The sequence below is a fragment of the Aotus nancymaae genome, unplaced genomic scaffold (assembly GCF_030222135.1).
Source record: "Aotus nancymaae isolate 86718 unplaced genomic scaffold, 86718_ANA_hifiasm-v0.15.2.pri h1tg000064l_0, whole genome shotgun sequence".
NCBI classification, from domain to species: domain Eukaryota; kingdom Metazoa; phylum Chordata; class Mammalia; order Primates; family Aotidae; genus Aotus; species Aotus nancymaae.
Genome location: NW_026988478.1, coordinates 9,255,094 through 9,280,424, shown reverse-complemented (window position 1 = coordinate 9,280,424; position 25,331 = coordinate 9,255,094). Strand labels below are relative to the sequence as shown.

The 25,331-nt window shown below is 36.3% G+C and overlaps 1 protein-coding gene across 4 annotated transcripts in view; it reads right to left on the bottom strand.

Annotated features, from left to right (window-relative positions):
• Positions 1-25,331, bottom strand: part of DMXL1 (Dmx like 1) — a 176,627-nt gene that overhangs the window by 135,099 nt on the left and 16,197 nt on the right. For all 4 annotated transcript variants that reach the window (XM_012448600.3, XM_012448606.2, XM_064366214.1 and 1 more), the window contains exons 2-9: positions 24,377-24,502; positions 21,032-21,103; positions 17,905-17,983; positions 13,164-13,296; positions 8,681-8,747; positions 7,194-7,372; positions 4,518-4,707; positions 2,101-2,269 (exon numbers count right to left, since the gene is read on the bottom strand). In XM_012448600.3, the coding sequence (XP_012304023.2) occupies positions 2,101-2,269; positions 4,518-4,707; positions 7,194-7,372; positions 8,681-8,747; positions 13,164-13,296; positions 17,905-17,983; positions 21,032-21,103; positions 24,377-24,502 (1,015 nt within the window). The remainder of the gene's footprint in view (positions 1-2,100; positions 2,270-4,517; positions 4,708-7,193; positions 7,373-8,680; positions 8,748-13,163; positions 13,297-17,904; positions 17,984-21,031; positions 21,104-24,376; positions 24,503-25,331) is intronic.

The following is a 25,331-nucleotide window of genomic DNA, read 5'->3' as shown; positions in this document are numbered from 1 at the left end:
TGAAACCTCATCTCTACTAAAAATACAAAAAATTAGCTGGGCATGGTGGCAGGTGCCTGTAATCCCAGCTACTTAGGAGGCTGAAGCAGGAGGTTGCTTTTACCCAGGAGGTGGAGGTTGCAGTGAGCTGAGATTGCACCATCGCACTCCACCCTGGGCAACAAGAGCGAAACTCTGTCTCAAAAAAAAAAAAAAAAAAAAATTTCATAATAAACAAAAACTCACCAAGTAGTTGTTAGTGGTTATCTTCTAGGAAGAGGGACAAAGGTGTGATAGAGTTGAAAGGAGGCTTTTACTTTTCACTTTTTATACAAATAACACCTTATGCAAATATTGCCTTTAATATTTTTTTTCAAGTAATATTCCAGGGCTCTACTTTAAATGTTCCAATTGTGACAACTAGTTTTTATACTCATAAAAATTATTTACTCGATGCGGGTAGACTGCTTGAGCCTGGAGTTCAAGACCAACCTGGCCAACATGGTGAAAAACTGTCTCTATTAAAAATGCAAAAATTAGCTGGGCATGGTGGCACATTCCTGTAATCCCAGCTTCTTGGGAGGCTGAGGCATGACAATTGCTTGACCCTGAGAGGCGGAGGTTGCAGTGAGCCAAGACTGGACCACTGCATTCTAGCCTGGGTGACAGAGCAAGACTCTGTCTAAAAACAAACAAGCATTCTAGCCTGGGTGACAGAGTAAGACTCTGTCTAAAAACAAACAAACAAACAAAAAATATATATATATGTCATTTATATATATTTTTAATAAATATTAATATGCATTTATTTGTAATATATTAAACATATATTTATTTTTGACTCAGTATATTATTTTATAGACATATAAAATAATAAGTGCTGACTGGGTACAGTGGCTCATGCCTGTAATCCCAACACTTTAGGAGCCAAGCCAGGTGGAACTCTTGAGCCCAGGAGTTCAACACCAACCTGGACAACATGGAAAAACCGAGTCTCTACTAAAAATACAAAAAGTTAGCTGGGCATGGTGGTACGTGCCTATAGTCCCAGCTATTTGGGAGGCTGAGGTGAGAGAATCACCTGGGCCTGGGAAGTTGAGGTTGCAGTGAACCGTGTTCGTGCCACTGCACTCCAAGCTGGGCAACGGGAGGGATTCCTCATCTCAAAAATAATAAGTACTTACATTTTCAAATTCATAGGTAGACCCAGATAATCTAGATCTCTCAGTCTAACAGTACATATTTTACTACAGGGATAAGTTTCTTAATTCTTCCAGTAATAGCTTTTACATATTTCTGCCCTCTTTATGGAATGGCTCCAAAGATCAAGTACCAAACGCAAAGATTTTAACAACTATATGATAATCATAAAATACTACTTTTAGAGATTGGGCATGGTAGCTCATGTCTGTAATCCCAGCATTTTGGGAGGCCAAGACAGGAAGATCACTTGAGGCCAGGAGTTTGAGACCAGCCTGGGAAACACACCAAGATTCTGTCTCTATGAAAAATAAAAAGTCCGGGCGTGGTGGCTTACGCCTATAATCCCAGCACTTTGGGAGGCCAAGGCAGGTGGATCACGAGGTCAAGAGATCAAGACCATCCTGGTCAACATGGTAAAACCCCGTCTCTACTAAAAATACAAAAAAATTAGCTGGGCATGGTGGTGCGCACCTGTAGTCCCAGCTACTCGGGAGGCTGAGGCAGGAGAATTGCTTGAACCCAGGAGGCATAGGTTGTGGTGAGCTGAGATTGCACCACTGCACTCCAGCCTAGGTAACAAGAGCAAAATTCCATCTCAAAAAAAAAAAAAATAATAATAATAAAAAGTAAAAAAAATACAATACTACTTCTGTAGTACTTTTATTAAGTAACAGTTCAAATCTCAACTTTTGAATAAACTAATAATGAACGTCAATGCCTTATCAAGATCCTAAATCACAAATAAAATCATGGCCTTAAAGGCAAACAAACAGAAATCCATGAGCTTACTACAATGAAAAGTGGGCTAAGAAAGTCACCTCCAATATTCTACTTATTCTAAAACTAAAAGTATAACTTACTTGTTATAAAATCAATCTATTCAATTTCAAAAACATGTTTTGAACAATGTTTTATTACCTGTGGCTGGGTTGATGCTGGCTGCAATATGAAAGTGGCAAAGTGCATTGGCATGCAGTGGAGTGTTCCTGTGAACATGATGAGGATCCTGCTGATGTGGCAGATATCCGGTATGTGCTACAAGTGCAAGTGATCTCCTCCGACCTCTACGAAAATGTCTCAGATTTACCTGTGTGAATAGAAACAAAACTAATACCTATGTTGTCAATAGTCGTATATGTGTAAGCTACATAACAATTGTCAGAAGTTACATTTATCCTAGTTCAGAACATTTTATGTGTAAAAACACCTTCAACATTTTTGTATAGCAAATTTGAATCCTGAAGAATAAAGCTATGACTTAAAGTACCTGGGTCTTCTCTTAATCCTCACACAATATTTTGCAATTTTTATTTGGTTTGTTTTCTTAAAATGTATTTCCTAAAATCTAATGTTAAAAATTTTTTTTGCCAATACTATTGTCTGTGAATGACATCTCTATATAAACTGCCCTCTTTTGTCCATAGCTAACTCTTTGTGACCACAAAATATTAAATAATACTACCTTTGCACATGGGACATTTCATAATTTATAAAGCATTTTCATAGGGATCATCCCGTTTGATGTCATGAGGCAGGCAGTGCAAATATTGTTATTCTCATTTTTCATATGATAAAATATTTTATAGAGAACCCAAGGTCATCTAGCTAAGAAGATGCAGGGAAAAAGGTAGAACAAGTCTTCAGATTCCTGGTCAGTAACTTCTTTCAGTTATTACTACCTGTAACCATTCTATTCGTTGTTGAGTCAACATAGATTTTATTACATTCTAAGCCATCAGAATACTATTCAAATTAGAAAAATAGTTGCTGCAAAGTCACACAAAGCATTCAAAGATAAATTGTTTTAAAATCATTTCTGTTTTCAGGGTCGGGCATGGTGGCTCACGTCTGTCATCCCAGCACTGTGGGAGGATGAGACATGCAGATCATTTGAGGCCAGGAGTTCGAGACCAGCTTGGGTGGGAGGATTACTTGAGCCAACATGGTAAAACAGCATTTCTACTAAAAATACAAAAATTAGATGGGCATAGTGGCATGCACCTGTAATCCCAGCTACTCAGCATGCTGAGGCAGGAGAATTGCTTGAAACCAAGAGGCAGAGGTTGCAGTGAGCTGATATGCTACTATACTCCATCCCGGGCGACAGAGAAGACTCTGTCTCAAAAAAAAAAAAAAAACAAACAAAAAACAACAAAAACAAAATCCACAAAAAAATAAAATCACTTCCTGTTTTCAATATTAAGAAAATGAAAGGCTAGGAGCCATGGCTTATGCCTGTAATCCCAGCCCTTTGGGAGGCTGAGGCAGATAGATCGCTTGAGGTAAAGAGTTCAAGACCATCCCTGGCCAACATGGTGCAGCCCTCTCCCTACTAAAAATACAAAAATTAGCTGAGCATGGTGATGCACACTTGTAATCCCAGCTACTCAGGAGACTAAGGCCAGGAGTACAATGAGCCAAGATCATAAGACTACACTCCAGCCTGGTTGACAGAGTGAGACTCTGTTTCAAAAAAAAAAAAAAAAATGATAAGAAGAATCTGTATTACTATTCTACTATTGCTTCTCAGCATTTAGGCTAAGATCAGGTGTTTTACTATTCTATCTTTATTGTATCCAAACATCAAAAGTTGACTTTTACTCTCCAGATTAATCTGTAAAGACCCCAAGTTCTGGGGAGTAGGGTGGGGTTTCTAAAGATAAAATGGCAGGAGAAGAAAATAGGATAAACTACTTAAGCTCCAAGAAAGAAAAAATATGATTTTTTTTTTTTTTTTTTTGAGACAGAGTCTCACTCTGTCACCAGGCATCAGGCTGGAGTGCAGTGGCGCGATCTCAGCTCACTGCAACCTCCACTTCCCGGGTTCAAGCAATTCTCCTGCCTCAGCCTCCCGAGTAGCTGGAACTACAGGCACGCGCCACCACATCCAGCTAATTTTTTGTATTTTTTAGTAGAGACGGGGTTTCACCATGTTGGCCTGGATGGTCTCGATCTCTTGACCTTGGATCTGCCCGCCTCGGCTTCCCAAAGTGCTGGGATTACAGGCGTGAGCCACCACATCCGGCCTGTTATTTTTAAGAGTCAAATATTTGCATTCTCAGATTTTACTTTATGTTACTTTAGCTAAGTCAAATGTAATCAACCTTTTATCATCATCATCAGTTAACCTAAAATTAACTTGATACTTATAGGTAGTTTTGTGCTCCAGACAAAATCTAGACAAAAATATATTCTTTGAACCAAATAAAACTGAAAATTTTCTAAGAATTATTTTCCTAGGATATAGATTTTTTAATAATATTACTATGTTACCAAAAAGGCAATGTACCAAAGGTTTTAAAACTTGTAGTACGTTATGTAACAAAAACACTCACTTCTAAAGCATTTTGAACTCGTTCTTTACCAGAAGCATTTCTCTTGAAGTTATTTGTTAAATTAATTGTTTCAGTCCAATGGTTGTAGTCACCTCCATATAGCAAACAATCATTTGGTAAAAATGTCTCTACCCAAAGACGACACACATTATCTTTGCAGCAAGTCAATAGTACATTACATACAGAAGCCCTAAGGAATAAAAAGAGTTTAGAAGCAAAAATACAAATTTCACATAGTATCACAGACAATGCTATGATGTAATTACTTAAAAGTTCCAACTAAGGTACCAATGAAGAAAATGTTACTATGTACAGATTTCATCACAGCAAACGCTTGCCAACCTATTTCTTTTCTGCCTAGAATTCAGTAGTTCTTGTTTCAACAACCTTGCCAAATTTTCTTTCTTTTTTTTTTTTTAAGAGATGTGGTCTCACTATGTTTCCCAAGCTGTTCTCAAACTCCTGGGTTCAAGCAAACCTCTGGGCTCAAGTAATCCTCCCACCTCATCCTGTGATTACAAGCATGTGCCACCATCCCAGCTCTCAGTAAGATTATTTTTACATCTAAAAAAAACAAAAGACTGAGATTAAGCCAGGATCTCTCAGTTGACACACAAGAAATAACTACATCTTCTAACAAAATTTTCTGATTTATTGAGTAGATAGTTCTCTGAATTATATCATATGCTTCATCTCTACTTCCTATAAAGGCACCTGCACATGGTCACAACAAGCTAGTAACTACTGAGTACAATAATTCTCTCCTTGCCTAACAGATGCCCAAAACAGTAAAATGCAAGAACTGAATATTAATGATAAAATAAGTACTAAACACCTGCCCTCCTTAGTCATCCTTGACTTTCAGTTAATATCCTTTTTGCCACCTCCTTAAAATAAAAGCTAAAATCAATTACATATATATTAATAAGTCCCGTAAGCATCAAGAGCTCAAAGGCTGAAGCCCTATAAACAAAGACTATCTTCCATAAGGAAAGTCAGCAAGTTTAGAAAAAAGAAATAAAAAGTCATGATATTTTGTAGTAGTACCTTGTTCCACCATATATATCTGCTTTTTAAAAAACTGAACAATCAGTAGGTTTTATCAGTAGCTCAGTGAGTTACAGTAAATGAGAAAAGAAATCAAAATATTGTATAGTAGCCACTTTGTCAGACATACCTACCTGACTAAAAAAGTTGTTCCAGAAGAGAAGGGAGAACAGCATGATTTGTATTGGTTGCTCTCTCCTTCTCCTTCCTTCCACCATTCTCTCATCACTGTCTCTCTGGCCCCCTTTCCTCTTTCTGTCTACTTCCCCGTCTTCCCCTCCCTTTCTCCTCTCTTGGCTTCCCTCTCCCACCATTCCTTGCTTTCACAGCCTTTCAAGGCCACACTCCCTTTCTACCGCTCTCCTTCTGTCCTCTATCTCTGCTTCCTAGCAGCTTTTTTCTTTCTTTCCCCAACCCTTTGTTTCTCCTCCTTTCCCCATCCTTGCACCCATCTCCCTCCATTTTTTCTCACTCTCTTTTCTCTATCCCTTACCTAGCTATAGCTACACTATAGCTCAAAACACCTACATAGCAAAATTCATAAAACAGTGAAAAGGTAGGGAAAAAATACAGTGGTCATATGGTGTGGCCAAATTGAAAATGGCCATACGGTCCAAAATGGGATTTCTGGCTGTGCACAGTGACTCATGCTTGTAATCCAGTATTTTGGGAGACTGAGGCAGGCAGATTGCTTGAGGTCAGAAGTTCAAGACAAGCCTGGGCAACATGGCAAAACCCCATCTCTGCAAAAAATCCAAAAAGGAAAAAATATATCAGCCCAGCATGCTGGCATGCACCTGTGGTCCCCACTATTTGAGAAGCTGAGGCAGGAGGATCACTTGAGTCCAGGAGATGGATGTTGCAGTGAGCCATGATTGGGCCACTGCACTCCACTCTGGGTGATAGAGTGAGACCCTGTCTCAAAACAAAACAAAACAAAAATACACAACAAAAAACAAACAAAAAACAATAAGGGATTTCTACCTGTACTTAAGTAATAGGTCTCTATATCCTACTAAAATTCAGTATGGTATTAACTCTTTCCAGAACTAAAGAAGGTACTGAGGGTATGTATGTGTGTGTATGTCAGTATGTGCTTGTGTGGTTAAACTAATACCTATTTCTGAGAAGAATAATGTAGGGTATTAAACTACTCTCTTTTCCTCAGATATACTGGGAGCAGTCAAATAAACCTATGAGCACTCATGGTATATCCTCTTAATAAAGCCATTTTTTAAAAGAAGAAAACCAGGAGAGACATACTAGAAGGTACAAGATGAGAGAGTATTTATGTAAATATATAAATAAACAACAATCTGGAGAATAAAAGATGACAGAATTAGACACAAAACACAAAGAAAAACAAAACATGCACAATTCTATGACTTAAAGACATTTGATATGGAAAATTATCTCACCTTAAACTCCTTTAATATGGCTCTTAACCTAAGCATCAATCACAGTTGACCCACAGCCAGAGATGTGCAGGCCAGAGACTATCTAATATTACTCTAATCTTCAGAGGCTCAGAAGTCCTATAACTATGGACTCTCAAAAGTGAGAGAAGCAATCAAAGTAACAAAGATGATGTTCCCTTAATATATGGGAAATAATGACCAATCCACTGACCTAGGCATATATTTGCTTGTTTTACGCCAGGAAAATCCATTTACGGCTCGAGGATGGGCCAGATATACAAAAGAAAAGTCAATTTCTCCTTGGGATTGTTTTTCTGAACTTCTATCTGGAGAAGTAACAGCTGTCCGCCAGTTTTCTACATTATACCATACCTTCAAAAGACAGTCATCCTAATGAGAAAAAAAAAAAAACAGAATAACATGCAGATCAGAACTAAAAATTAAATCAAATAGCAAAAGTAATATTTTCCTCCTCAATGGCAAGAACTTGGGGATGGGAAGAGAGGCTGGGCACAGGGGAATTAAGAAGAAAATTCTAATTCTGGCACTTTTCTATTAGCATTCCATAACTGTGCTTTAAGAACTGAAGTGTGTGAATGTGTGTATTCTGTGCTCAAGGAAAATTCTTGCTAATTACTATAGAATATGGGGAATGGAGTCATTCAGAAAAGACTGAAAAATGAAATAAAGGATTTTTCCCCATAAGCCAAATATTAAATAAAAAAATCAATACCACTAGCAGACTTATGAAGACTGCTAATTATTGAAGCAAAGGATACTTTTCATGAATTAGAATATGACTTTTCAAAGAAAATGTTGATAATGAAAATAATGAGTTAATATATTAATACTATATAAAATAGTCTATGTACAATCAAATTTATACCTCCTAATTTGGGAAATAAGGGAAGAGCAAGGGAGACTAGAATGTACCAGGTGCTGCTTTTAAGCTATAACTGAGTTCCCACCTGTAAAGTCAATCAGAATAAACAGCTCCACTTCTCTCCTAAAAAACAAAAATCTTACTGTGGTTTTAGAGTATCTCACACGCTTAGTTTGCAGAAGGCTTTGAGCCATGAGAACGATAATTTGACTTAGTAGTAGTTCATGAAATGCGCTATGAACCAATGAATAAAAATAACTTCAAAGAAAAACACTGCTTTAAAATCAACAGTTAGTAACAAAGTATGCACACTAAAGAAATGGTTACTAGTATCTTTCTAGAAAGCCCATAAAGTCTTACATATTAAAAACAGCCTGATATACACCAACTGAAAGGTAATATAAATAGAAGCTATGCTTTATTGATTGTATACTACATGAAAGGCACTGTGCCAGTCACTCTATACTGTATACATGGTCTAAATTAATCCTATGGTTAATGAGCTATGAGGTAAGTGTTTTTATCCTCTTATTACACATGAGAAAAGAAAGGCTCAGAAGATTCATTTGCCCAAGATGAGAAAGCTGGTAAATGGCAGATTTATATCCAGATCTGCCCCTAAATCTATGTTATTTCAATTATATCACATAGCCTTTTACCACCACAATAATGTAGTCAATTTCTGATACTTAAAATTTTTAGTGGAAACTATTATTTTCAAGTTAAATAAATAAAAGAATGCAGACAGTTAACGTTTTTAAGGTTTCAAAGTAAACTATAAACATAAATTTGGCAACAGCATTTTCACAATTTACCTTCCCAGCAGTCGCAAAAAATTCTCCATCTGGTGAAAATTTCATTAAATGAACCTGGGAAGCAGTTCTGTAAATTAAACAGATAAGGAATAATTTGCAATGAAAGCTAAAAAGTTCAATATTCTCAAAATTATACATCAGTAATTGCTTCAAATGACAGAAAATTTTGTAAGTTTCACACTCACATCTTTGTGTACCTGAAAAACGAACTAGTTAGTAAGATAAATTTTAAATATAAAAACATCCATGCATAAGAATCATGGAAGGAATGACTTGTCAAAATCTTTAAAGCCTAAAACAAAAGTCATAGCACTCATTCCCTTAGAATGAGAGAGAGTGGTTTCATTTCTTTAATCTGGAAATCTAGTTTCCAGAACCATGGATTCCTATATGCCAACATACATTTTCATGGATAATATATAAATTTGCCTTAGGGTAATATTTAAAAGATTATGTGTGGGTTAACAGGGGACTTGTAGCAATTAGGGATTCAGCCTGCCAGCTTCACCTATATTCTTAGTACATACTTACCTTTTCTTTTCTTTTTTATTTTTTTGAGATGGAGTCTCACTTTGTGGCCCAGGCTGAGTGCACTGGTGTGATCTTGGCTCACGGCAGCCTCCACCTCCCAGGTTCAAGTGATTTTCCTGCCTCAGCCTCTGGAGTAGCTGGGATTACAGGCGTGCACCACCACGCCCAGCTAATGTTTTTGTATTTTCAGTAGAGACGGAGTTTCACCATATTGGCAAGGCTGGTATGGAACTCCTGACCTCGTGATCTGCCCACCTCAGCCTCCCAGAGTGCTGGGATTACAGATGTGAGCCACCGCACCCAGCTGCCTTTTCTTCTCACTTTGGTTCATTTCTCTTCATTGCCTTCCCTTACAGCTACTCATATATACTGAGCTCAAGACACCCACCACTATCATTGCTTTCCTTTTCTTTGCCCAAATTCATGCTTAGATAAACACTAAATTTATTTCTAAAGCAATCCAAAGAGAAATTCTGTCACATTTCATTTCAGATACAAATAACTTTTTTTTTTCTGATTTTAAGCATAATACATTATAGAAAAATTGATACAGGTAGATAAAAAGAAAATGAAATCATTTATAGTTTTCACCAATACCACCACATCCTTTCCTCAGAAAAAGCCAGTGTTAATATTCCCCTTCTCTCCATTCTACTTTCTGCAGGAGAATGTGGGAGAAGTAGGGCTACAAACTGAAGCCATATTTATCACCCATTAAAAAATATGACATGGGCCGGGCACAGTGGCTCATGTCTGTAATCCCAGCACTTTGGGAGGCAGAGGGGGGTGGACCACAAGTTCAGGAGTTCGAGACCAGCCTGGCCAACATGATGAAACTCCATCTCTACTAAAAATACAAAAAATTAGCCAGGCATTGTGGCACACCCCTGTAATTCCAGCTACTTCAGAGGCTGAGGCAGGAGAATTGCTTGAACCTGGGAGGCGGAGGCTGCAGTGAGCCGAGATCACACCACTGCACTCAGCCTGGGCAACGGAGCAAGACTCTGTCTTGAACAACAACAAAAGTATGTCATGAACATCTTTGCATATAGATGCAAAAGATGTGTATATGTGTCCAGCTATATAGATCTACATTACTATTTTACTGGTTTATGATATTCTATTGTATATGTTTATATATATATATACACATATATAGACATATGCACACACACATACAATGATTTCAAATAATTTTTCACTGCTGTTTTCTAATTTTTGCTGCAATGACAACAGAGAGAAGTGAACATTCCTACACACACATTTTTAGAACATCTGGTTAATCCTAAGGATATCCTTAAAACAAATTTTTTTTTTTTTAAATTGAGATGGAGTTTTGCTCTATCGCCCAGGCTGGAGTGCAGTGGTGCAATCTCCACTCACTGCAACCTCCACTGCCCTGGCTCAAGCAATTCTCATGTCTCAGCCTCCCGAGTAGATAGGACTATAGGTGTGTGACACCACGCCTGGCCTTTTTTTTTTTTTTTTGAGACTAAGTTTGGCTCTTGTTGCCCAGGCTAGAGTGCAACGGCACCATCTCGGCTCACCACAATCTCCGCCTCCTGGGTTCAAGCAGTTCTCCTGCCTCAGCCTCCTGAGTAGATGGGATCACAGGCATATGCTACCCATGCCCAGCTAATTTTGTATTTTTAGTAGAGATAGGATTTCACCAAGTTGGCCAGGCTGGTTGAACTACTGATCTCAGGTGATCCACCTGCCTCCGCTTCCCAAAGTGCTGAGATTACAGGCAGGAGCCACCATGCCCAGCCTACAGCTCTTTGTAAAGAATTATTTATGCAAAATTCTGTTCCTTTTCTACATGTTAACCCATGACCTATCTGAGGGGTGCGAAACACATGGAATCAGCTCCTTTGAAATCTGTAAATTCTACATATGGGACATCTGCCTTACTTTGTTTGTGATATTTATGCTATCACCACTTCATATAAACCTAGGCAGTTTCACTTAATATCCTGTTATACTAGTTTACTGAATTATTTTCTATCTCCCCCTAGCTGTTCACTGCAATAGTCTAGCACCTTTAAAGTTGCCTGGAACCATTCAACAATTATTTGTTGAATGAATGAATGAAATCTGGAACTCTTATTTAAAGGATATGAAAAAAATTAAGCCTGTTGAATCATACTTCCAAAACGTGCTCTAGAAAGATAATATCAACTGCACTCTCTTATTGATGACACTATACAAGAGCCTTTACTTCTCTAAACACTATTAGAAAAGATCCATCCTCTTTCTGAACATTTCACATTCTTGATTTCAAGTGAGATCACTTCTTCTTACACTTATTGTTAATATGTTCTACATCTTTTTAAAATTTTCCCTCCATTGCCCAATGTTGTTTACTGTTGTGACACCTGTTCTTCTCTAACTAATTTAAGGTCTACTTTTAAAAACACATTTGCCCAAAACTGCACATACTTCTCTTCATGTTTGTGTTTCTTTCCTTGTGGACATTTTGCTTTATAGAAATGTTTTATTGATACAGTTAGAACTATTTTTCATTTCCTATCCATTTCCAGTTTGGGTGTCATTCTTAGTTTTTCCCTAACTCTAAAGCAACACTTCTTGTCCAACAGCAACATAACATAAATGACAAATGCTAGCCAAATTTGTAATTTTAAATTTCCTATTAGCCACATTTTTTTAAAAAGTTAAAACTGGCAAAATTAATTATATTTTTTATTTAACCTAATACATAAAAACATTTCAACATTTTTTTTTTAATGTTAAGAGATATTTGACACTTTTTTTTAATACTAAATTTGTAAAGTCCAGCACATCTCAATTTGGACTAGTTGGATTTCAAGTGCTCAATACTGACATGTAGTTAGTGGCTACCATACTGGACAATGTAGCTCTAAAATATAAAACTTCACCTGTATTTTCCTCTAATATTTTTGTTTCATTTTATACAAATTTTTTTTTTTACCATCCCACATTCTTTTTGATGTCAGGTATGAAGGACTCTAACTTAACTTTCCCTCCACAAAGCTAGCTAGTTTTCCCCACTGTAAAATACTACCTTACAGCCAGACACGGTGGTTCACGCCTGTAATGCCAGCACTTTGGGAGGCCAAGGTGGGTGGATCACTTGAGGACAGAAGTTCAAGATCAGCCTGGCCAATATGGTGAAACCTCATCTCTACTAAAAATATAAAAATTAGGCTGGTGTGGTGGTGCATGCCTGTAATCCCAGCTACTCGGGAGGCTGAGGCAGGAGAATTGCTTGAACCCAGGAGGCAGGGGTTGCAGTAAGCCTCGCACCATTGCACACCATCCTGGACAATAGAGCAATCCTCTTTCTCAAAAAAGAACAAAAAACAAAAACAAACAAAAAAACAACCAACCTTACATATAGAATCTCCATGCATAACTGAGTCTAATCCTGGATCCCAATCTGTCTGTTCCTACATCAATAACAAAATGCTTGATCATCTGTAGTGTTAGAATTCATTTTACTAAACCGTATATCTTTATTCTTTTCTTTCAGAATTGCTCTGACTTTTCTGTATTTGTCCTTTCAAATAGACTTTAAAACTGTACTTAATAGAAATCTCACTCAGATTTTGACAAGGACTATGCTCAATATATAGATTATGCGGGATAAATAGATTTATTCACAATAGGAAGTCTTCCATTCAAAAGCATCAAAGTTGTCTCTCTTTTCATATAGTTTAGCAAGTTTGTATTTAACGGTCTTCATACAGGCCTTACACATTTATGTTTCTTCCTATTTTATTTGACATTTTTAAAAAATGTATTTGTAGAACATGGGAAGTAGAAAATTATCTGTGTATAAGAAAAAAACATACCATTGACTAAAAATCAATATTTTCTATGTTAGTGTGGTTTTATACAACTAAAATACATTTAAAATGAAACCACATAGAACAACAGGTTTATCAGTTTATTCCCCTAATTAATTGCTTACTTGCAATGCCAAATGCATCTCCAATCCCCAAAGTTAAGATCAGTTTTGTTTAAATTTTCATCTTCAGTTGGCTTCTCCAAGTTAGTATTAGACCACAGTTGCAAATAGCTGGAACCAGTTAAAAGACGACTGCCTACAAAAAAATTATTCATCATTTATTATTTAGGTATTTAATACTGACTTAAATTACATGCTCAAGAATTTCATATAAAACAACTACTAAAAAAAGTGAAATAACAAAAAAAATTTTTGAGGAAAGGAGGAGAAGGCTGTATTTTAATTTTGTTAAAACAGCTTGAGATAGAAAGGAAGACATCTTAAAACCTCTCCTTTGACAACCATTTAATGAGCATCTTCTTTGTACCAGGCACTGTGCTAGGCATTGGAAATACAATGACAAAACACTGTCCTTTTTCGTCTTGAGTGTATATTTCAGTAGAAAGACATGGGACTATCCTGATACCATGTACAAGTATTATATACATGATAGAAATGCGTGCAAAGCTTTATGGAAGCCCACAGGAAGGAGACATTAATGTGTACCTGTAGTAAAAGTGCCAGGAAAAGTGATGAAATGCAACCTGGTCCTTAATGGATGAATAAGCAGAAGAGACAGGCATTTCAGAAAGGAGACCTAACATGAACAAAGGCATGAAGACATGTAAGTTCATATATTTTCCCAAGAATGCCTGTTAATCTGGTATAGGGTAAGGAATAAGATACACAGAAAGGCTAGAAAAAAAAATTGCCATGGAAAAAATACCAAGGTGAGACTGTGAAGAGTTTTTCAAGTTCATAGGGTTTGGGCTTTGTTATAGGTAGTTGGGAGTAAAAGGTTTTCAAGTGGCAGTGGGGGGTTCTGGGGGAGTTGTTATGTAATTGGATCTGTATTTTACAACAAGGGGCCTTAACTGGAGGAGGGGCAGTCAACAGATGGAGAGGCCTGTGAACCTCCCTCTATTGAGATAACATATAAAAGTTGCACATACAATATGTGCCTTTTTCCAGAAAGATAATCTGTAACTTTCATCAAAATTTCAAAGACTCTAGTATACAAAGAAGATTAAAAAATACTTTTTAGTCAGGTGCGGTGGCTCACGCCTGTAATCCTAGCACTTTGGGAGGCCAAGGCAGGCAGATCACTTGAGGTCAGGAGTTCGAGACCAGCCTGACCAACACGGAGAAAAACCCTGTCTCTACTAATAACACAAAAACTAGCTGGGTGTGGTGGCACATGCCTGTAATCCCAGCTACTCGGGAGGCTGAGGCAGGAGAATTGCTTGAACCCAGAGGCTGAGGTTGCACTGAGCCGAGATCGCACCATTGCACTCCAGCCTGGGCAACGAGCGAAACTCCGTATCAAAAGATAAATAAATAAATAAATACTTTTTAGAAAAACTCTAGAGACAAACAACATCAGGGAAAACATAAATGTGTGGTTAACCAAGTATTAAACTATTAATCCTGGTTAATTAACTATAAAAACTCAGATAGTAAATCATGAGGATCTCAACCAAATATTTCAAAAGCAAGCATCTGAAAGCCATTTCAAAAAGTATTGTCAAGGCTGGGTACAGTGGCTCACACCTGTAATCCCAGCACTTTGGGAGGCCAAGGTGGTAGGACTGCTTGAGCCCAGGAGTTCAAGACCTGCATGGGCAACATAGTAAAACCCTGTTTCTACAAAAAAAAAAAGAAAAAGAAAAAAAAAAAAGAGTACAAAAATTAGTTAGGCACACACTTGTAGTCCCAGACACTAGGGAGGCTGAGGTGGGAGATCACTCAAGCCTCGGAGGTCGAGGCTGCAGTGAGCTATGATTGTGCTACTGCAGCCCAGCCTGGGTAACAGAGCAAGACCTTGTCTCAAGAAAAAACAAACAAACAAGAAGAATTGTCAGCGTTTGAACCCAACAAAATACAGGGAAAAAACAAGAGGTTTTTAAAGGACAGATTCTAACTTTGTGACTTGAGAATTAAGTAGAAGGTCATGCTATCATCCACACAAAGCACAAGCAGTTCTGGCAAAAAAGCTTACAATAAAGATGGCATTCACCTTGGCAATTAAGGACTATAGATTTGTGTATTTCTACAGTAATAAATTTTTTTTTTTTTTGGCCTGTGACACAGCCCTCAGGAGGTCCTGAGAACATGCACCTCTAATTTTTTTCTTATTTTTTGCAGAGACGGGGTCGCGTTATGTTGCCCAGGATGGTCTCAAACTGCTGGGCTCAAGCAGTCCTCCCACCTCAGTCTCCCAAAGTGCTGAATTACAGGCATGGGCCAGCATGCCCGGCCCTAGTTTTCTTATTTCAAAAGGAAAGTGGATCTGTGGCATAGACTGTAGATCAGAAATGCCTATATCTAAATCCCAAGATGCTTAATTAGTCATGTGAATTTGATCTAGTTGGGCAACTTCTGAGCTTCAACTTTCTCATCTATAAAATTTGAGCTTTTTATACAGTTGTTTTAAGGATTAGCTATAATATGCACAAAGTCTCTAGCACAGGCCAGGCACTAAGCAGAAGCTCAATAAATAGTAGAGCAACTAGATACAAGGTTTCACAGACGGGGGGAAAAAAGCACAAGAAGTAATGAAACATCCCATTTGAATATGCTGATTATTCCACTTTTGAACTTACCAACAAATACAAATTTTCTTTTGCTTAATATAAACTGAAGATAAAATTAGGATATCCCCTAAAAGATTAAGAATTTAATATAGAATACAAAATTAATCCTAGGTATGGAAAGGAACAAAAGTAGGTGAGATATAATATGGTATACTGATTTCAAACTCTAAGGACAGAATTACAGATATTAAAGTAGAAAAAAAGCATAAAAAGTCTAAAACAGAAAATCTTATGATTTAGGCAAGATACAATAGTGAATCTGGACACAAGACAAAGGCATTAATCAGTTTACCAATACCATCTAAAAATACTTTTGTATCTATCTGAACTGATGACTTCTATTTCTATGTTCCAAAGATAACTTTTTTATTTTGAGACAGAGTCTTGCTCTGTCACCCAGGCTGGAATGCAGTAGCACAATCACGGCTCACTGCAGCCTCAACCTCCTGGGCTCAAACAAGTCTTCCACCTCAGCCTCCTAAGTAGCTGAGACCTCAATTGTTGGCCACCAGGCCTGGCTAATTTTTTAAAAAAAAATTTTGTAGAGATGGAGTCTCCCTATGTTGCCCAGGCTGGTCTCAAACTCCTGGGCTCAAGCAATTCTCCCCACTCAGCCTCCTGAAGTGCTGGTATTACAGGTGTGAACCACCGCACCCAGACTCAAAGATAACCTTTTATGTTCTAGATTCAAATGTCTATCTATTGCTTTATGACATGCAAGCTTCTTAAAGTCCACATATCCAATTAATACCTTATGTTTCACTACCTCTAACTCCTATATATTACTCTTCTTGTGGTCATAGATACTCTCAAAGTAATTTCAAATCCAGTTGTCCAGTAAGGTCAATTCTACTGCCTAAACATTTTTCATATACATGTATACCTTTCACTATTTATTAATTCATTTAATATTAATTGAGCACATACCATGGAAAAGACATTGAAATAAGTTATTATTTCTCATCCAGATTAATGAGAATACAACTTCTCCAAAGGTCACTCCTCCTGTTCCACCTGCCACTGACCCTTCTCATGGCTAGTAGCCCAATCTTACAAAACCATAAATCTTACATCACTAGCCTCTTTCAAAAACCTATAGTTTTTAGACAACTATAAAGAATTAAATTCAATGTTTTTAGCATGATTTTAAAAGTCTTCTATAACATGGTATGGTCTTATCTCCTTATCACCACTGAGACTCAGTCCAGTGAACTACTAATCCTTATTATAATGTATCTTATGCTTTCTTTCTCTGTGCCTTCGCTCACTTTGGTAGAATGGTAAAAATGGCTCCCAATAAATTACGTCTCCCCATGTTGATGTCCCCATGTAATATGACTTTGCCATATCTTTCATTAAGAAGTGGAGTCTATTTCTCCCATCCCTTAATATGAGCTGGACTTGTAACCATATAATGTGGCAGGAACAACATTCTGGGACTTCCTTGCAGCTTCTACTTTCACTCTCAGAATGCAGCCACCATGTAAAATCTAGGCTACCTTGCTAGAGAGGGCCACAGAAGAGGCCACGTGGAGGAGAACAAAGGCATTCCAATAGATAGCAAGCAGCAAAGCCCAGATAGGTGAACAAAGCTTTTCTTGGATCTTTCAGCTACAGATAAGATGCTTCAGCCAATACCACGTGGAACAATAGACCAGCCATTCCCACAGAGCCTTCCTGACCAACAGAATTATAAGCAATAAAATGATGGATGTTTTAAGCCATCTATCATTTTGAGGGATGCTTTTCTAATGCAGAAATAGATAACTGATATATATATATATATATTATATTTTCTTAAACTTCACTTTTTTCCTGTTACATCTACCCAACCCTCATTGCTAAAGTCTGTCTACTCTCAGGTCAAAAGGCTCTTTTCCAGTACCTCAATTCTCCAGAGAAATATCTCTTTCCAAAAACAATAAGTATCCTATTATAGCACTTAGAACATTCTCTCATCACTTACAGTGCATATCTGTCTTCATTTCACTATAAACTCTAAAAGGGAATGACCTACAATTTCACACAAAGAAGTGAAATACATGAGAGTAATAAAAATAATAACTTGGTAAGTGATATTTCATTTTAGTTAATCCTGCTTATTTTCTTACCTGTGGGGTCCCACGTTATATTGTGTGCTATTGATTCCAAAAAAAATTGGCCACTTTTCTGCCACTGACTATACAATTCCTAAAATTAAGAAAAAAGTCATTTAGCCCATTATAATTGGCATCTCTGTCAAATGTGTACGTTCATGTTTGTTATTCTTATAATAACACAGGCAGTCAATTTTAAAGATAATGAAATGTTCAGTTCAGTCAACAAAAATATAGAATATAGGCTAAAGAAGACATGTGAGACAATACTTATTACTGGAGGTCAAAATTCTATCGTTAGTATAAACAACCAATAATCATATGCTACCTTGGATAACAGTCTTATTAACCTCAGATCTAATTATTATTTTATTATTATTATAGTTTTAGCAAAAAGCTTAATTTTAAATGTGTCTTTACTATTTGAAGTTTCCTTCTCTTTCACTGTTTTATCCCGACCTGAGATCATAATGGTATGTGAAAAAATTCAGAATAAAAGATGCAACATTTTGATACCATTATGTAATTTATGGCTTTACAACTTCTTAAAGCGAAATTTTGCCTTTTTTTCTTGCCTGCAAATCAGTAAGAAATACACAATGTATTGTGACCCAGAACACATACATATACAAATAAATACAATCTAGGATTGTCCTTATTACATGTGACATACTCTGGTATTTTCTCTATTTCATTTTCTTTTTAAATTCAGGTTGTGGCCTATACTAAGTTGAGTTCACAGCCCAATTACAGCTTGAAATTCATACTCTCTCTCTTAATGTAATGGTTCTCAAACTCTGCTACAACAAAGAATAGCCTGAGATGTTACTAAAAATTCAAATTTCCAAGACCTGTGCCCAAAAATTCAGGTTCAAAAGCTTCAGGATGGGGAGCAGAAACGTGTACTTTAACACCCCAGGTGATTTTGATGTAAGTGACCTACAGAATATGCTTTCATAAACACTGCCTTGCAGGAATGGCTTTCAATCACAGTACATACCAGAACCTTCTCTAGAACAAGACATTTAACTGCATAGACACAATCCCACACCTACAGATTTAGAAATTCCCAGAGCAGGACTTGGACACATATATCCAACGGGATTTGTGAAGTGCAACTCTCATGAAGAACCACCATCTTAAAAGAATACTCCAGAATATACAAAGAAAAGGAAATAATGTTTTTTTACAAGGATCTAAAGATTCTGAGACTATCTCTAGAATCATAGATTTTAAGTATCTTTCAAGTCTATAACTTTACCATTTGATCCAGTTTTGCCCTTATTCATCACGTTTATTATCTTTTCTGCAAAGTCAATGCTAATAAGTCAACAAACCAGCCTCTTTTTGAATTTTATACATTATTATACTCATCAATTATGATTCGCAAAGAAGAAAATGGACAAACACTGAAATTGTCTATTCTACCCTTCCCAATAAAGGCATCTTAACATAGCATACTGATTTTCAAAAGATACTTACTTTATTTAATAAATATTTATTGAGTATTGAAATACACTGTTCTGGGCTGAATGGGGTAATTACCTTAAAAATTTATTTTTAGTACTTGCCAATTACTAATTCTTAAGGCTTTAGGAGCCTCAAATAGATTCACTATGCAATCTATAAAAACAAATAGAAATCAGAGAGAAGTGTGAATACTCCTTCCATGAAATTTAAAGATGAATATCAATTAACTCAGAAAATATTTTTCATTAACACAAGGTAAGGAAAGAATGTTCACACCTAGGAATCAATAAAGATGGATTTACTCTTAGTTTTGTGGCTTAATAGCTGTTTCACTGGTCAAGTCACTATTTCCTTTGGGCCTAGTCTACTACCTTACTTGTAAAAAGAAGAAATAATAGCTGTGCAAACTAGGTTTGAAGTAATTTGTAAAATACTAATGAGCTAAGTAAAGATATGAAAACTATCAAAAGATATATAAAGGTATATCTGCTATTAAAACAGTTTAATTATTTATAATTAATACATTTCTAAACAGTCTTTGACAGAATGTTAGCCTAATAATATTCTCATCAAGAATGAATAGGTATTAATGAATTTCAGAGTTGAACAAAGAATTTCATAAGGCTAACTTACCTAAGAGCAACTAGCTAGATAGCTCCAGATATAGAAACCAGTTCTAAGACTCCCAGTACACCGCTCTTTGGATAACACTATGCTTATCTTATTTCAGGTGGTTTATTTATTCTTTATATATTTTTTTTAAGATGGGGTTTCACCATGATGGCCAGGCTGGTCTTGAACTCCTGACCTCAGGTGATCCACCCACCTTGGCCTCCCAAAGTGTTAGGATTACAGGCGTGAGCCACCGCACCCGGCCAGTTTTTTTAATTTTATTTTTAGAGACAGAGTCTCTGTGTATCACCCTGGCTGTGATCATAGCTCACGGCAACCTCAAATTTCTGGGCTCAAACGATCCTCCCATCTCAGCCTTCTGAGCAGCTGATACTATAGGCAAGCATCACTGTGCCTGGCTAAACTGTTTTTAAACTCTTGCCCAGGCTGGTCTCAGACTCCTGGCCTTACGTGATCCTCCTGTCTCAGCCTCCCAAGTAGCTAGGATTACAGGCACAAGCATTAAAGAACCTATAAAATCTACTAACACAATCCAAATATGTATTAACTATTGAGTAACTAGTTTTCAGAACTATTTCTGAGTACAGCTTCCTTATAAAGAAAAACATTCATTGCCCTGTTAACAATTGTATTACATGATCTAAATAATGCAAGAAAGTTAAGTCCTAAAGAGGCAGAAAATCTGTATAAAGGTAGATTATAAAACAAAGAAAAAAGTACATATAGCTAGACAACGGTATCTGATACTAGCAATAAAGTAAGTGACAAACTTTAGGTTACTGACTCTTCAAATATTTATTATAAAATTTAAAATGTCAGAAATAAAATAATAAAGCATTTCAACAATTCACTGGTATAATTTAGTTTAATTCTATCCCAATGAAAGATTTAAATATATTTTTAATATCAAAATGGAATTTAGCATGTTATCTTCAATTATGTAAGTTATACTGATTTACTCAATGATCACTCTGATTTTATACTCTTTTAATACTTAAGACATTTCAATTCCTAAAAGAAAAAATTATAAATTACTGACCAAATTTTTCTTCTGTTTTGGTAGGTTAACTGGTTCAAAAATGGAGATAACGTTTCCATAAGATGCCGCAATCTTTTAAAAAGAAAAAAAAGAAAACTTATTATGGATATGTTAACTTACTTATGAATCAAAAAAAGCAAAGAAATGAATACTATAACTTTAAATATGCTAATACACACAATTTCATTCACTGATGCTTAGGAATGTCAGTTTTGAAGACTATCACATCTGCATTAGAATCCTAGAACTGCTATTTACTACGTAAGTGGCAACTTAATCTCTCCAAACGTTAGTTTCCGTGTCAGTGTTCATAATATATACAACACTATCTTCCCAGCAGAATTATTTTGAGGGTTGAAATAACATTTGTAAAACACCTAGCACATAATAAGTGATCTATAATATACACAATAAATGTTAATTGTCATCTATCCTCAAAATTCACAATTCTGTCAGTGTACATTAACTTTTCAAAACTATAACTTAGATCTATTCCTCTGCAAACTCCCTGAGTACATTTTTAAAAATATTTTATTTTACTTATCTTTTGAATTTACTCTTTAAATCGATGGAGCATAACCTTTCCTGGTTCTGTTTTATAAAGTAACTACTACTATAACTTGAGTGAGTCTTATATGAAGAAAATCAAAATATTGGAAATCAAACACAGAGAGAGACAAAGAGATTAAATGAATGAACGAATCATGGATAGAAAAAAGAATATATGATCTAGTAAAGAGGAAGGTAAGAAATGAGGACACAACATACATACGGAGAAAAAACTTTTAATGGGTATTTTAGTTCTTAGGATATAGAGGACACTTGTACTGAGGTGATCTGTAGGAAGTGTTTAGTTTGAGCCTTTAATTATGGGTGGGATTTCAAAAAGCAGCAAGTATTCAATTTTATAAATAGGGTGTACTATAAACACAGGTGTAAAGATTAAAAGAGGCAATGTATGTTTAGAGGTGAATGACCACCATCCCATCAGGAAGAGAGTGCTCCTTGTAACAGAATAGTGTACCTGAGACTAAAAAGGCAGGTCTGAACCAGGTTGTAAAAGGCCTTATGCCAAGGTGAACAATTTGAACTTTTCCAAGGTAATGGGAAGCTAAGAATATTTTGAAGTTAAGAATATTTTGAAGCTGATGAATAACAGGATAAATGCTGATTTTCTCTGAAAAATTAGTTAGGTGGTAGTACAGTACAAAGCAAAAACACAGTAATAATAAAAATACAGGTGCCCATGATGTTAACATTTCCTTCTTAAATGCAAATAATCAGAAGTCCCCGGGTACCAGGACCTGCAAATTTTCTTCCTGATACTTTTTAAGGAACCCTATGATAATACTGATATCTGTAAATCAAGAAAATATTTCTTTTTTAGAATGATTATAAAACCAAACAGCTTCTTCATTCCTCTTTTCTGTTTTTGTTTTTAGAAATGGGGTCTTGCTTTGTCACCCAGGCTGCAGTGCAGTGGTGCAACCAGAGCTCACTGAAGCCTGGAACCTGCGGGCTCAAGTGACTATCCCATCCAAGCTTTCCGAGTAGCTAGGACTACAGGAGCACATCCGGCTATTTATTTATTTTTACTTTTGTAGAGATAGTGTTGCCCAAGCTAGTCTCAAATCCCTGGTCTCAAGGGATCTGCCTGCCTCAACCCTCCCAAAGCTCTGCGATCACAGGCATGAGCTACCACACCTGGCCGTGATTTCTTCATTCTAACCTGGACTGTCATATAATCTATCACAAAAAGATAGCTCATATTGGAAAGTATTAAATTCAATTTTTAACATTAACCAGTTCCCTGTGAGTCTAGATGGTATTAAGCAAGTTTTTATACAGTAAAGATTACAGAACAAAAGAGCTAGGAGATCAAACAAACATGAAGAGAATGAAAAAAAAAAAATGTCAAGGATTTTCAGCATTCCATAATAAAGATCCTTTCTGTTGTATAGTGAGAAGTCATAGGAAGCCTCAACAAAAGACAGGGGACACTTGTAACTATATTAAAGGGAAGGAATACCATGTAACAGAAAGGTAGTCCAACGAATACGTAAAGATTGAGAAAACAGAAACTCCTTTTACAATTAATATCTTTATGTCCCAGTGAGTAACTTTTTTTTTTTTTTTTTTTTTGAGACGGAGTTTCGCTCTTGTTACCCAGGCTGGAGTGCAATGGCGCGATCTCGGCTCACCGCAACCTCCGCCTCCTGGGTTCAGGCAATTCTCCTGCCTCAGCCTCCCAAGTAGCTGGGATTACAGGCACGCGCCACTATGCCCAGCTAATATTTTGTATTTTTAGTAGAGACGGGGTTTCACCATGTTGACCAGGATGGTCTCAATCTCTTGACCTCGTGATCCACCTGCCTCGGCCTCCCAAAGTGCTGGGATTACAGGCTTGAGCCACCGCGCCTGGCCTAAGTGAGTAACTTTTAATATTAGAAAGTTTACCTCAAATGAAGATTAGTTTTAAAAAGAAATGATTGGGTCCATGGCCTCTTATATGACCATTTTGATTCCTTACACAAAATGTTCTAGTGGAGTCATATGAGTGTATTTGCAAAGTTCAGTCCAGTCTAGCTACACAATTATACATAGGCTCTACCATCTATGCCTAAATGGAATTATTTTAAGCTATATATTATGCTGCCTTGCCTACTAGTACGACTCTCTCATTCTGGTATTACACGAACTGTATTTAAGCTGATGTAGAAGAATTTTACATTTTGTTTCTTTTTTTTTTTTAATTTTTTTTACACTTTGTTTCTTTTGTTTTTGTTATTGCTATTTTACTTTCAAGGTTACCTTTTTACTTTTCATACGCAAATAGAAGTCCAGATAAAGTTTTTCACTTTTCTTATAGGCTTAGAAGAAATTAATATTATAAACTCTAGAAGAGTTTTTCATTTCCACACAAAGTTACACAGTTCTTGTTACACAGAAGTTACAAGGAGATAACTACCTGTTTACAGACCAAAAAAACCTCTAAGTCATTTCCTTCAGTTTATTTGTAAACAATTAAGATTTATTGTTATTCCTTTCCCTTAATCCAATTGCCTTTTAAATAAGTAAGCTTTACTCATTCTATATAAAGAATAAAATATAAGTATTATATTTCTTTTTCAACTCAAAGAAAACAATGCTACAATTTAAAATTATATAAGAATAGAATTTCTAGCACTCTATAGAATGCATCTTAGAGAACCAAAGATATTTTTAGCTACACTATCCTTGAAACAAAGCCAAGTCTCTAATTCAATAGGAAGTACATACTTCAGAGATTATCCTGACAAAAACCATATTCCATACAAATTTGCATATTAACACAAGATTACAAACCTTGCCTTGTTGCATTGAACAGTCTACACATCCCACTTGAATATTTCCATGTTTAGCTCCTGGGATTATCTGTAATCTTTCAAAATCACTTCCCAGTATTACAATGTCACATCCAGATGCATAAGCCTAAAAAATAAAATAAAAATGATAAAAGTGTCAAGAAAACATTTACCATGTAGAATACTAGCATTAACTACCATGTTTTAAGGTGGGGAGAATAAATGTTTCAAAAGACCAATTTTTAGATGTTATTTTCTTCAAAAAAATCTATATTTGGAACTATTTCCCTTACCTCCCCATATACAGCCTATTAGCAAATTGTCAGTCCTGATGCAAAATATGTATCAACTCTGTCAACTTCTTTCATCTCCAATGATTGCTACAACCCTTGTCTAAACCATGATCATCTCTGTCTAGTCCTACTGTTAATAGCAAACTTCCATTCTTACCTCCCTCTAATTCATTTCCACAAAGAGTGATATTTGAAAAATGCTTATTGCACCAAGTAATTTTCCCTGCTTAAACTCAATAGTTTTCCACTGCACTTGGAATAAAATCTCAACACCTTGCCATGGTCAATATCCTAAATGGTGGTCCTTCTATAAACCCATCTCAGGCTACTCTTTCCTTCTCTCAGTTGGCTCTTGTTTCTGTTCCTTTTTCCATCTCAAGGTGTTTATCTGCCTAGTCTTTTCTAGTTAGCTGCTTTCCAGTATTCAGGTTACAGTTCCCAACCATTAACTCTCCCATTACTTTCTATCAGATTACTGTTGATTTTCTTCATGGCATATATCACAATTTTTAAATATCTTGTTTATTGTCCATATCTATTCTAAAAGTTAAATTCCAAAAAGAAAGGATTCAAATTTATCTTGTTCTCTGCTCTAGTCCTCAATTCTAACACAAGAGCCTAAAGCACAGCTAGTAATTTATAAATGGAATAAATGAAGCATTT